Source organism: Caloenas nicobarica, chromosome 1, assembly GCF_036013445.1.
Source record: "Caloenas nicobarica isolate bCalNic1 chromosome 1, bCalNic1.hap1, whole genome shotgun sequence".
In the NCBI taxonomy this organism is placed as follows: domain Eukaryota; kingdom Metazoa; phylum Chordata; class Aves; order Columbiformes; family Columbidae; genus Caloenas; species Caloenas nicobarica.
Genome location: NC_088245.1, coordinates 88,857,077 through 88,871,499, shown reverse-complemented (window position 1 = coordinate 88,871,499; position 14,423 = coordinate 88,857,077). Strand labels below are relative to the sequence as shown.

At 39.9% G+C, this 14,423-nt stretch overlaps 1 protein-coding gene across 1 annotated transcript in view; it reads right to left on the bottom strand.

Annotated features, from left to right (window-relative positions):
• Positions 1-14,423, bottom strand: part of TBX15 (T-box transcription factor 15) — a 95,664-nt gene that overhangs the window by 33,240 nt on the left and 48,001 nt on the right. Inside the window, exon 2 of the mRNA XM_065628200.1 lies at positions 4,150-4,363. Within this exon, the coding sequence (XP_065484272.1) occupies positions 4,150-4,363 (214 nt within the window). The remainder of the gene's footprint in view (positions 1-4,149; positions 4,364-14,423) is intronic.

Sequence of the window (14,423 nt, the reverse complement as noted above, 5' to 3'; positions counted from 1 at the left end):
GAAAGCTGTTCAAAGAAGGAGGATCACATGCTTATTCCCAAACTGGATTTTTTTTTTTTTTCAGTAGTATAAAGCTTCATTTTCTAACCCTTAGGAGTCTCAAGAGATCAACTATTGTGCCTGCCCCTTGAGCCAGCACATGTGAAGTTTTTGTCAAGTTGGATCTGTCTTCAAAGTTGGCTTGCTCTGAGAGGAGCATGGGTCAGAAGACCTCCAAAGATCCCTTCCAACATAAATCTGTTCTCTGTTTCACACTTTAGTTTTAGAGAGGGTAATTCCCCATTAGGGAATAAGAAATTAAGAGGTACCAGGCAGGTTGTCTCAAACCACAAATGCAATTCCTTGAAACTCTTCAGACATTGGAAATATTCCTGTACATATAGCTTAGTGAGCAGAAGTCAGGTTATAGTTTAAAAGGACTGACACAATTTAATGTACAGATTTCATGACCGTTTAGTTTATACGCTGTGTAAACAACAACTTAAATAAGATTAAATTTGCTTAAGAGTGACATCTGCTAAATGTAAACCCTAAAATGAAGGGATGTGCTTTTCAATTGTAGTAAAAGACAGTTTATCTATTGACAGTAACAGACTAGTCATTTCACAGTTATAAAAAAATCAGGTTGAGAAACTGCAAAATAATCTGATTTAGGTTTGCAGATTAAGTGTGCACAGTGTTTATAATATGCTTGAGTTTACAGGGCTTCCTGAAGTTCTCCTTGCTATTTTATACCTCATGTTTCCTTGCATTTAAGTCTGGTGTCAAATGTCTATTTCTTCCTGAAAACAAACCTATGAGGAGAGAAAGAAGGGAAGGGAAGGGAAGGGGAAGGGGAAGGGGAAGGGGAAGGGGAAGGGGAAGGGGAGGGAAGGGAAGGGAAGGGAAGGGAAGGGAAGGGAAGGGAAGGGAAGGGAAGGGAAGGGAAGGGAAGGGAAGGGAAGGGAAGGGAAGGGAAGGGAAGGGAAGGGAAGGGAAGGGAAGGGCTTTCTGTTTCCCCCTGCAGGGTGGGATCATGTAAAGGAGAACAACATCATCAAGCAGAAAAAAAAAAACCCATATATTTAATAGCCATATAGATTTTGTGTGGGCAGCCAGTGGTGAGCCAGTTGGCCATCAGGACTCAACTAATGATAAGCATCTCCTTTCAGGGAGACAGAATTTAAGATTGTAAAGAATATATGATTTGCACAGTAATTTATGAATCTGTACTGTGATACATAGTCTTTCCTAAGTGGAAAAATTATCAAGGCTGGAGCTTGCAAAGGCAATTAAGAATGCTATTAATGGTGTTGCAGAAAAAAGCCTTGGAAAGATAAATATTATTACAGTCCTTACAGGTGTCCCTACATCTATTCCCTACTAAAAAATATGAAAACACATGTTGTTTTGAACTCCTTAAAATAAAGTTAAGGTATCTTTCTTAACATGTGCCTTTAAGCACCTCTGACAGCTGCATAAATAGGGAAAGAGATATTTAGTCAGAAAATGCAGACCAACCAAGGTTTTCCCCAGCACATAGAGACCTCTCCTTTAAAACATGAAAAACAAAACCTTTGAGCCAAAATCTAAGAAAATAAAAGCTTAAAAAAAAAATGGGGCCAAGTAGAAGCAAAGAGAAAAAATTGAGCAGAGGAAATGAATCCGAATATTTGGTTTTGGGATGCTTCTTCACTAAAGGGGGCTCATTTTTCCTGGCACAGTACGTCACTGGAATTGTAGTTCAGCTGCATTGTGTACCCACATGGGAGAATCTATGTACCTCTCACAGTAATTCTTAATCAGCTTCCTCTTGTTACTGTGTAATTAGGGATGTATATCTATTGTTTGCTATAATAACATGCGATGTCGGAAGCTGTATTTTTCAGAAAGACAACACAAATGGCAAGTTCCATGAATGATTACTGAGATGAAACATTTCAATTCATAAATGTCAGAACAACAGTTTTGTATGAAAAGTGACAAAATACATATTTCAGACAGTTGCAAGCAACAAATAAGAGCTTATAGCTTGAAGACAGCAGAGACACTTTTTTCTTAAAGTTGCTTGGGTTTTGTTTGTTTGTTTTTAAAAAATGGAAATGTAGTCAATGTTGTAATTTCCTTAACACTTCCAAGGAACTATAGAATCTTTTTTGTATGTGGGCACCAGTCTGACCAAATAGAATTTTTTCATTTTTTGAAGTCATCCAAAGTATTTAATTTCTTTATGTCATATCTCCCCAAATATTTCATGGTGTGGTGGTTTTTTGGAGTTTTTGTTGTTGTTGTTGTCATGGGGGTTTTTTTCATGAACCCTTCCTTCTCCAGGAGCCCTGCCAATGCTGTCAAGGTTTTTCTAAGAAGTTATGTTCAACTATTTGCAAAATTGCAGTGGCATTGATCTTGCAACTCTTTTGGTGACTTTTTTTAAAGAAACCTGTAAGCAGGGTATGGCTTTTTAAGATCCCAGAAAGGTCAGATTCTTCATTCAGCAATATGTGAGCTGCTGAGATAATCTTCATGCCACAGGCTTTGAGATATTTATGCTGCCGTTAAGTCTATCTACTCCATGTATCACAAGAGAATTAATTATAGTCAAGCCAAAAAGTAACAATATATTATTTTGATTTTCTGAGACAGCATGGCCCAGACACGAGGGCAACAAAGTCAGGAGCAAGAAACTTGGTTCTTCCACTGTGATATTTAATGATGATGAACAGATCGTTTAATCTGTTTAGGTGTCAATTTCACTCCCCATGAAAAGAGGATAATAATAATAATTTTCTCTGTATCTGCTTTGACATCTCTAGAGAAAAGGTTTTGCATAATAGCAAATGTTGTAATTCCGGTTACTCTGTCTCTTCCATTTGAGGCAAAAGGGAAAAACCAGCAGCCTGCTCTGTACTGATGCAAGGTGTTTCCTGTGCCAGTTAGATCATATATCTAACACCAGGAGCTGATCTGGTTTTGATAACCTTTGTCAGGGATTATCTGGGTTGTTTGTCCAACACAACTTTCCTCATATTACCTGCACTTCTTGGGGCTACAGAGGAATAGTGCTCACTTCACAAGAACATGAAACACCAAGTCTAGCTGTTCTGGCAAAATCTGAGAGCTCAGAGAGGAAACAGAATTATAAACAATAGGAAACCCGTGGGGTTTTTTTCCCCAAAACTTGGAGGAAATTCTCTTCTGCACGTCTGCGCAAGGGGCAGAACAGCTCCTGGGACAGTCACGTGGCTTGCTCGCTTTAATTGCCTCTGTCCGTGGTGCTGACTTCCTTCTGCGCCGCATCAAGCAGAATTAAAGCATCGTTAGATGAAAGCAGGGAACATCCTGTTAACGCAAACTTGTCTAAAAGTCTGGGATCCTTTATAGTTTGAGGAATCTAGAAATTTACAGCTAGGTTCAAGTTGCGTTTTGGTGAACAGATTTATAGCCATTTTCAATAGCAGACAGCAATGAAGATCTTACCCTTGGCTAATGGCATGGCAGGGTGAGTTTTTCATTTTAAAAAAATCTAGCTTATTAGTGGCTCTTCCTAACATCAGCTGTCGTGGTATCAGTTGCAATAGCAGAGGGAAACACTAAGCCCACACATTTTTTGGTACAGGAAGTCATTAACATTTTATCTATTTAGAACTGCAGGAAGAAATTCATTTGGTGCAAAGGTGAGTTAGGATTTCACTATATTTGAGATTAAATCAACTGGCTCACGAAGTGCTATGGGAGCGTGAAAGGAAAATCAAATGGCTTACCCCAAATTCATAACTTATCTTAAATTCAGTAGAGCCAACAGCACAATGATTATTTCCTGATTTATTCGCTCAAAGGAAAGGCTATCCTCAACAGTTTCCTGCAGCTGCCAGTTTTCCTTTGGAGCCATTGATTCAAGCAGCAATATGAAACAACTTTACCTGTCTTAGGAAAGCTAGTAGGAGATACAGCTGTGAAACTCTGACAGCCATTTAATTTTTCCTGCACATTTATTCCTTTGGCTTATCAAGAAGAAAAAAGCACTCTTTTTCTTAAAGAAAAAAAAAATCATTCGTTTTGTTATGATCTGGGTTTTGGTGAGTTTGGGGTTTGGGGGGGGGCGTTTGTAGTTTTTGTTTTGGTTGGTTTTTTGTTGTTTTGTTTTTAACTAGACAGCCAGAGGTATCTTACCTGCCTGCTTTCGTGATGATCATCTCTGTCCCAATATCATGAAATCTTTTCCAGAGGTCAGCACACTGCAGCTCTACCTGAATCTCTTCCATGGATGAAGGTGGAGGAGGCTGAGGGCCTGAGCCGCTAGATGTAAGGTCCGAATGGGAGCCAAACGAGCAGGATGTCCTTTCTGCCAGCACCTCTGTGTCTGACCCAGTGCTCTGCTCTGAATCTGCAAAGTAAACATATCAGGTAAGACACTTCAGCTCTACCTGCTGTGAGTCGTAAAAGGAGGGAAGAGGAAAGCCAACAAGGGTGGTGCTAAAGAACAGAATAATGTCCATATATATATATACACACACATATATATTTATAGTTTGTTGTGATTTATGGCCTGGTTTGGGGCTTTGGGTTTCCACCATGACAACCGGCATTTTTGTAAAGTTTTAGAAACAGCTGAAGAAAGGACCCTCAACATAAAATGTGAACAGTAACAAACATCACCACAATGCTAGGAATGGAGTAAAAAATACAGATGATAAAATAGAAATTAAAAAAAAAAATTCATCCCATCTTTTCAATCCAAGATTAGATGGGCTTACTGGAAAACTACGTTCCACTAAATTGAATATCCTTTCACACTATTATTGCAGAGTTGGTTATCTTTAAACAACACTCTTTTTGCCCTTTTAATATCCTTGTCATCAAAAATAATAAGCATTTTTAAATTTTGTTATTTGGCAGCACCATTTTGGAAATGTGTTTTGTTTGCTCGTATAATATATTTTTTGGAAGAGTGATATTTCCTGGGAAAATAACCATGCAGCTTTTGGTGAGGAAAATGCTCTAGGCTACTGAAGGACAAAAAGGGGAGATAGTAAACATATGGAATAGGTTACCAAGGAAAGTAATTGAAGCAAACTGCAGAAAAGAGCATGAGACAACCACCTCTCTTTACAAGGGAGACGAAGAAGAAGGCTTGCTCAAAAAATAAGCAAAGAAACAAAAACATGAGGTTTGACTAGTTTAAAAGTCCAGGTTGGCACGTTGAGTCAGATGGCCATTTCTTTGCAAAAATATCTAATTTATGGATTAGTTAGATATGGTGTATATATATGGTCCCAGCTCTCATACAGTACAACTACGCCGGAATTTTGCAAATAGCAGTGTTATTTTGCAACACAGTGCACACCCACGTTACATCAAAATAATTCACTACATTCTGCAAAGCAATGTGCTTGTGTTTTGAACCTGATTTTTAACAAATTGGCACTAGTATTATGTAGACAATTGACAGAGGAATAAAGTGATGTGAAGCACTCAATCAAATGGCTCAAGAGGAGCTTTGTAGATTTCAGAGATGATACAGAAACAGTACTTTAGATTGTCCTCGTTGATCACCTAAACACAAGCATCACAGTGAAGTAAGAAAGCAGCTATTTATAAGTTTTCTCTGCACTTCAAGAAAGAAAGAGATATCTCTGAAGGGGAAACTTGAGGAGACAAAAAGTAACAATCTATGTTAAAAATGTGATCAAATCACCCCAGCTAAATTTCCTTCTGTACAATGAAGTGCCAGAGACTTTTTAATAACCCTGAGGATGTGCAGGCTGAGTCTCATATTTACAGTGCTTCAGAGAGACAGGATCTCCTGGAGCAGCTTGCTCACCAGAGCAGAGGGCCATAGTAAAGAAGCGGCTGGGGGTGAAGATGCCACCTGCAGAACTACCAGCCTCACCTCCTGCCACATGGGAAAATTTCTGGAAAATTCATACTGCTGCAGTGGTATGGACATAAACTGTTTGGCTGATAGTATATGAAAAACTTACAGCCCTGGTGCAATCGGGAAGCCTTTATCTTCTGTAAGAACTCCAGGCGAATATGTCGTTGGATAGTGGGCTTGCCTGAAGGATGTTTTCAGTGAACTTTGCCAACGATTTAGACAATCTGGCTGTACAATGCATAAATTCTGTAGGACATTACAAAGGTTCAGTATGTGTTGCTCCCAATCCACTTCAAATATGGAGTCCTTTATGTCCCCCACTGACTTCCAAGTTGGGCTAAAGCAATAATAGGTCCATTCCTCTAAAGGAGTAGCACAAACCTACCAACAAAGGATTGTTCCATGCCAATCAATACCACACCCAGAACTGATATCCTAGACACAAGCTGATTCCAGATAATATGATATAACCTGCTGGAATTATTCTGTGACCACAAGAGAGAATTAATCTGAGAGTACAGAGGGGCTGAGATGTTTACTCCCTGCTTCAGAAGCCCCGTGATGCAGGAGCAAAGTGATCCTTATCTGCTTCCTCTAGCTCAAATTATTCCACCTGAGAATGTTGGTACAGGTAAGCCTGAGTAGGGGTCTCTATGCTTAGGATATTCGTTTTCCTAGTGATGATTAACCAGTTTATCCTTCAACAGAAAGCAAGACTGCTTCACAGATCACTGTAAGAGCTGAACCATTAACCAAAAGTCTTACATCTTCTCTGAGGTACTAAGAAAGTATAGGAAAACTACAGAGTGGGTCTGAAGAGACTGGACCTAGGGAAAAGCTTCCACCATGAAGTCCTCCTCCCTGAATGAGGTACTAACCTGCAGGTTTGCATCTAAAGAGACTTTTAGGCCACATCATCTGTACTTGATTCAGGCACTCAGAAACTGTGCATCCTCTGAAGCAGTATGGTAAATGGCCAACAGATGGCACCTGGCTAGATGCTGTCCCTGCATCATTCCGGCATTTCCTGGACAGCCTTTCAAACTGGGCATGTGGCTGGAGTCTTGGGGATCCCTGGGAATTGACTGGAATTGCATGCTGCAGAAAAATATCAGAGACTGAAGCCCCCTCTCACTGATTGTATGCCAATGTCACTTCACTGACTTTAACAGAGTTTTGGAGAGTTTTCTTTACAATGACGGAAGTGGAAGGAGAGCCACATTCTTGGACATAATTTGCCATGCTGGCACAAATAAAAAATTGCAAAAGACATTCCCTAATTAATGATACACCGGTATCTAACCAACCATGCAGTACCACATACAGGCTCCCATTTGGACCAAATTAGTGCACAGAACAGCAAGTACGTCTCCTTCCTCCAATTTTGGAAATAGGAGAGGGGGAGTCACTAGTGTTGCTGCTCTCAGTTCAGTCTCAGTAGACACTGAAATGGGTTTTGGTGTTTTCTTCAGCCTTTCCTGAGCTAAGTGCTCCTGAATGGTGGATACAGTTCGATACACTGAGTTCATGCCATACGTAGGGAATTCAGGGGACATTAAGTGCATCTGACATATGAAAATGATGCCTAGTGACATACAGCTCTTGAAGACTCTGTGATTCTTGGCTAGAGTTCTCTATGTGTGTTAGGATTCTGGATTAATCAAGAGACAGGTGTCAACATCTGTAAGTGGGCAACAGACAGAGGGGTGCAGGGTGAACCAGTCTCCATATGTCGTAATTAGTTGTGGCAGCTGGCACAGCTCAAGTCACTCTGCTGCACAGACTTGCTTGCAATGAAACAAGCAAGGAAGGTCTGAGTTTTCTTCTGACATTAAAACTGGGAGCTTGGTGTTCTTCATGTGCCAAGTTCAGTGGGGCGCAACTTTGCTAATCTTAAGATACTGTTTCTACTTTACATTGGTGTAAGCAGAAGGGAATGAGGGAATAGGTCCTGAAGCTCCAACAAAATAGAACGTGCCCATGAACACTCTGAGGTGGAGACTGTGGCTAGTACTACATATTGTGTCTAACTGAAGGACAAACAGAAGGATTTCTGAGGAAGATGAGCTTCCTATAATTTCTTCTGTCCCCAAAGTGACAATATAAGATTCTCTGCTTTTGCAACCTTGCTAGGTTGCAATCTGTGGCACTTCAGGGCATATCTTAGGTAAGTAGCAATTGAAACAGTTTTATGTTTTTCTCTTGCTAGGATACAGTACAGTCCTAAAGAAAGTATTGTTCAAAACCAAGTTCATCCATTCCTGGCAACTAGCAAAAGTGAGAGCAGATGCAACTGAGGCTTCTAAACCTACAGTACTCCACTGGAATTTCATTTGAGACAGTCTCAGGACAAAGTGTTCCTCACTGCTTTTACAGACATCCATGAACTTGCACCTTCTGATCTTACCTACTTTTCTTTACAAAGTACTTCCCGTCACCTGTCTGCTTGAAGAAGACCCCTTCCTGCTGCACCATAACTATTGAGGTGAACATCTCCAAAGCTCTTGCTGATTGCACAGTTCATATCACTTTGCCTCTTTTGTTTCCCCCTTCTTGCAAATCTCTTCTAAACCCATTCATTTCCACTCTTGCCTGTTCCTTATGTCCTTTTTTTTGCTTTTTTTTTTCTGATAGAATCATAGAATAGTTTGGATTGGAAATTATCTTCAAAGGTCATCTAGTCCAACCCCCCTGCAATGAGCAGGGAGATCTTCAGCTAGATCAGGTTGCTCAGAGTCCTGTCCAGCCTGGCCTGGAATGTCTCCAGGGATGGGGCATCTCCCACCTCTCTGGGCAACCTGTTCCAGTGTTTGACCACACTCATCATAAAATCCCCTGATCTGTCAAAAAGAGGAAGGCTCTTGCAAGCATTGTATTTCAAGGAGCTTGAAACTAATGTGACACTACTGAAAACTTCACGGTGAAGACCCATGGGTTCAACGTGCCAAAAACCTCTCTGAGACCTGAAGCGTAGCTCTCTTTCACTGCCAGTGTGCAAAAATACTGTTCCCTTTCTACTACCCTACTGGATGGATTCCTATCATCCCTTCTTGCCACACTGACCATGTATCCAGCTACTTCAGTTTAACAGTGTTGGAGCTGGAGGAGAGGGAATTTCTCAGTACTTTCAGCAACCTTTGAGCCTACCAAGAAGACCACAGGGTCACTTTCAGAGCTCCCAGGAATATCATGGCCATTGCTGAGATTACAGAGGAACACTAAACTAGTTCAGATTTTTTCTTTCTTAATCCCTTTCCTATTTTTACAATCTCCAGATCGCCCTGGAAATCCTCAGCTCATAATTTCTTTTCATCCACAAATTCCCAGGCTTCTTGTTGGCAGATAGGAAGGAAACACCGTTTTCACAGGCATGGTGACTCTGAGGTCAGCATCCCCACTGAGTGCCCCAAGATGATGGAAAATAACTCAAACCAGCCTCCTGCACCAACGCTATGTGTGCTGGGATCAGAACATTCTTGCACAAAACAGTAAGCTGCTACTGCCTGACTTCTTACTACAGCTCAGCTGCCTAGTATTCTTCATGTACATTCTCTGCTTTTTTGTCAGTCTGGTACAAGAGGGAAACTGGTATGTGAGACACTAAAAGATATTAATTTCCTAAGTAAATTCATACATGGATCTTCAGCAGAATTTTCTCTGCAGCTGGAGCACAGCAGGGATACTGTGCCTCATATTTAACCACTAAAAAAAAAAAAAAAAACAAAAACCACACCTCAGTTTAGTCCTTGGTCATATCACGCAGCTCATGCATTCAAAAAATTTTTTACTCCAAAGTATGAAAGAATGCAATCTACAGGAGTGAGAACAATGTGACATACATAAACCACTACCTACCCAGAGGACCCCAAAAGATTTATTCTCTTCCTCTTTTTTCTTTTTTCTTTTCTTTTGGAATTTGCATACATGTAGATATCTAATGTAGATCCTGCCAGATTCCATTAACATAAAGATTTCTCTCGGGTGGAATGTGGCAGCTGTTACAAGCTGTTAGGCTTTTTTTTTTTTTTTAAATTGTTTATTTTTGTTTGCAAGGTTTGTGAACATGTAGTACAACAGGTGGTCTTTCCCTCTCCCCTGCAGTTGATTTTCTGGGAATCAGGATCTGCAGACTACAAAGAAGGTGCAAAATCCTGGACATGCATGAGCAGAGAAAATTCTGGGGACATCGCTTTTTTTCTGTGAACTCAGCTGAAATTAACAGAGAACAGACACCTTGTTTTTGCTGCTGGTTGCAGACAGATCTCATGGTTCTTTTTAGATTTCTAAGTTTCAAACTGGCTACTGCCACCCCACAAAATCAGTAGCATGGGAACAATGCATATAGCAGTATAACATTACTGGAATCTGGGTACAAAACGTCAGAGCCCTATGAAAGCGAAAGAACAGAAACTTGCTAAGTCTGAACAGTTTGGAAGGGTGGTAGTTCATCTTGCCATGGTACGGTGGCTTCTGGTACAACTATTTCAGGCATACAGCTGTTTTCCAACAGTTATTAATAATTGGGCAGAAGTTAAAACAAAGACCTCAGTAACTTCAAAATTACACAAGAAGTCTGGCTATGGTAAAGACAGCAGTCACAGCAGAGATGAGGCAGTCTGGAGTTCAACAGAGCCATTCAGATTAGCATGGTTGTATTTTACACAGCTGATCTGGCAATTGCTCTTGCTGTAAGCAAAGGTTTCTAAATGCTTCCCAGGTGATTGTAACCATATGCACGTGCTTCGCACAACAAATAACACAAAAAGAGTTCTGCAGGTTTTCTTATATATTGCCTTGTCCCCTTGAACTGTTTTCCATTCCTTCGCATATCTTAGTATATTAATTGTAACTTCTTCCAGCATTAGGCCCATTACCAACTACATATAGCTAGAATTTGTAATGTGTTTATTGCTGATAATAGTCATAGAATTGTTTGAGTTGGCAGGGACCTTTTAAGGATCATATAGTCAAATCCCCAGTAATACTTATTTTGATTACATTAATGACTACAAGTTGCAACCAATATCAGAATTTACTGATCTGGGGACAGTACAAGTTTGTCTAGACCTAGAACTTCATACATACTAATGCTGCATTGCAATCTAAGCCAAGAGGAGCATTTGAGTAATTTCCAGCCTGAGACCCTTTTATGGAACCACAACAGGACAAAATGGCATTAATATCAGCAAGACTTAAAAAGATAAAACTAGAATACATTGAAGATGGGGAAATATGGCACGGACAAATCCAGAGACCTGAAAACTGTCACAAGTTAAATCAATGAGAGACAAGCGGATTCGGAAGTGAAGAATTCCTCTGGCACTTTAGTCTTATAAGGTGTTTTGATGAAATGACTTGAGCCAGCAAAGCTTGTAAAATACACTCAAGCCAATGGCTGCCCTTACCAAAACAAAGGCTGAGTATAAGGCCAGCATGACATGGAAATACTACACATCTATATCCCCATGGTAAACACAACTAGTAGGAGAACATAAAAGCAAACATAAAGACGAGGTGGCTTTGGCTCTAAATGCAAGTCTTACATCAACTTGACTGTGCACTGCCAAGAGCTGACTGCCCCTGCCTTGGCTTATTCCACATAAGACACAACAACGGGACACAAGACCCAGCAAAGAAAAAATCACTGATTCACTGGTATGTTCCAGCTGCTCTGCCTCACTCCAGCAATGCAAAACAGCTGTAAGTCTAGTTTAACCAGCAAGTTAAATTGGGTTTATGGCTTCTCAGTATTGGCAAAGAAGTACAAAGCAGCTGGGGTTTACTAGTATACTTAGACCTGGGGTTTTGCCCTCAAAAGTTAATGCTTGCTCCAGCCAGGAGAAAGAATATCAGCCAGAGTTAAAGTTTAAAGTGATTTTTTTTATCTCACAATCTATTGTATTTTTTTAGAATGCTGAGAAAAAGAAAACTTACACGTTTTGCCAACATACACTTTAGGACCAGGCATTCAAGAAACCAGCTCCAGTTTTGAGCTGCATCAGCTAAAAATGGAGATGCTGGCTGCTGGGCTCTGAAGTCATCCTTGGCAAATACAAATTCTCATTACAGAAGTGTAAGCTGGGTAACCAAGAGTGTTCTGAGTAGTGTCACAGAACAGGATTTCTTTGTAGACTCAATACCCAATCTCACCTTATTCTCTCAGGAAAACTGCCTGCAACTCATCAGTCTGTGCTTTAGACTATCCATCACAACTAAAAATATCCCATCAAATGGATGTCAACCAAAGACCTGTTCTATAAACTCTCCCATCTCTGGATTGAGGTAACTTCTTTGCTTAAAAGTATTTTATAAGCACAGCCTTTCCCCAGCAGAGACTTCTGGCAATCACATTTCAGGAGAACAAGCCCCAACGAAGTAGCAAAACTTGGAGCCATTGTTTGATGTTTTACTGTTGTCTTTCCAGAAAGAAAAAAATAGCTGGGGCCTTCAGTATCTCAGACTAGATACTGAAGGAATCTAGAAGAAAATGCAATTTGAAATTTCACTATAGAAGAAACCAAGAGATTTCTAAAATTCCCTGAGGAGATTCTCTGCAGCTGTCAGTCAGCACTGCTGTAGGACAAGGGATCACCAGCACAGTCTCACAAAAGGACTGCTCAGTAGCAAATATTCAGAAAGCCCATACTTGAAATGGTAAAGGGCTTAAAAAGAGCATGCAGAAAAATAAGATTCGGTTAAATCAGGAGATAAAATAAAAGAGCATGTCATTGAAGAAAATGCAAAACAACACAGAGAATGGCAACCTTTAAAAACATGGGAAGTACAAAGGAGAAAGTGGGATGTTATTAAAAGAAGAAGGAGGTGAAATTGATGACAACTTTAATCTGGCCAAGATCCTGAACTGTACAGACTACAAAGAATTTCTCTGGCCAGTGTCCAAGAGTTTGTGTAAAATTAAAGAGTGGAAATGCCCTTGAAAGTTAGGCAAAGCTAAAAAAAAATAAGAGATCAGGCATTAGATTCACTATATGCTGTAGCCCATAAACATAGAATCATTATTCTTATAAATACAACAAATATTTAGAGACCAGCCTAAACCAAAATGTTGGTTCTAAATAACCACAAATTGTGCAGGAGTTTGAAACCAGATCTCAGCTCTGTGGCAGGCCCTGCCCTGACGGGAGTCAGCACAAGCTCTGGGACAGTCTGTTTCTGGATTCTGTGGCTTGGACTGTGCCCCGTCAGCCAGGAAAAAAAAGAAAATCATTTGTAATAAAGGAAAAAATGACACAAGATTAATGTTGCAGAGGTACCTGTTCTCTCTGAGACCAATGTGAAATCACCAAGAAATTCAAAACGACTGCAACATCCAGAAAATATTGCCATCTTTTTGCAGGTATGAATACAACTCAAACAAATGAAGGATAACTTTTTAAATATTTGCAAGCTAAAGGTATCTGGTGGACTACAAACCACAGGGAAAGAGACATTACATATGTTTCCCTATACCATGATGTTTATCATGACAGCGGTATCGGGGAGCTAGCTGGTGTCTTAGTCATGAGAAATGTCCAACCCTTTCCTGAGTCCTACTGAGCTCTTGGCACTGCTGTCATACGGCGGTGAGTTCCACTGTGTAACTGTGCACACAAGAGGAGAAAGAGTCCTTTTTCACTTTAAAATGCATTGCCTTTTTAGTATGAGTGTTCATTTTCTTCCATGTCATAACGAAATAAATACCTCTCTATGTATTACTTGTATTTCCTTTCTAAATGAAACCATTTCAAAAGGAAAACAATCAGGAAGTTTTCATGTGAAAGGTTTTACAATAAAAATGAAGCTCCCTTAAGCTGAAGTTTCAAGTTTAAATTGTTTGTTTTGTTCACAATCTACAATTTTCTTTTGGGAAAACAGTAATTATCAGGCTAGTCCTGTGGAACTGATGTTTGGGTTTGTAATATTTCAACAAATCATTAAACTACATTATTTTCATCCACATGCTGTATTAGCCAAGGTGTCCTTCAAACCCCCCTACACTCTTTTCTGAGCCAGACTTTGGGAGACTATCTAGCCTAGTACAATTCTGATTGATTTCTGTCTAAGCTTCTTGACTGTAATCCAAATCCTTTCAGATTTTATTCATAACTAACCTTCTCCTTGACTCTGTACATTTTAATTGCTCGCTCTGAATATGTTCTATTTTTATTACATACACACACGCACACACAAAAACACGTAACTATATGTATGAGATTGCTTTCTTAAAAATATATTTGGGGTTTAAATCAGTGATCTGCCACTGGCTTACATAGTAGAAATTATAGTATTTTCAACGGTACTTTCCATTGGGAAGTTTCTTGTAACCCAACATTTTGTTTGCTGTTTTGATCACCTCTGCAGAATGACCAGATGTTTTTACTAAACAATGAGCCTGGGGCATTTTTCACGAGTGATAAACATATTTTTCCTTTTATTTGCTTCACATATGACTGATTCACATCCAAACTAGCCAGTTTTCCTGCCTTTGACTATGTAGCCATGCAGGTAGGGTTAAGAGAGAAGATTCTCCAGAAGCACCTGAACATGGTGCTGATTTTTTGACTTCTGG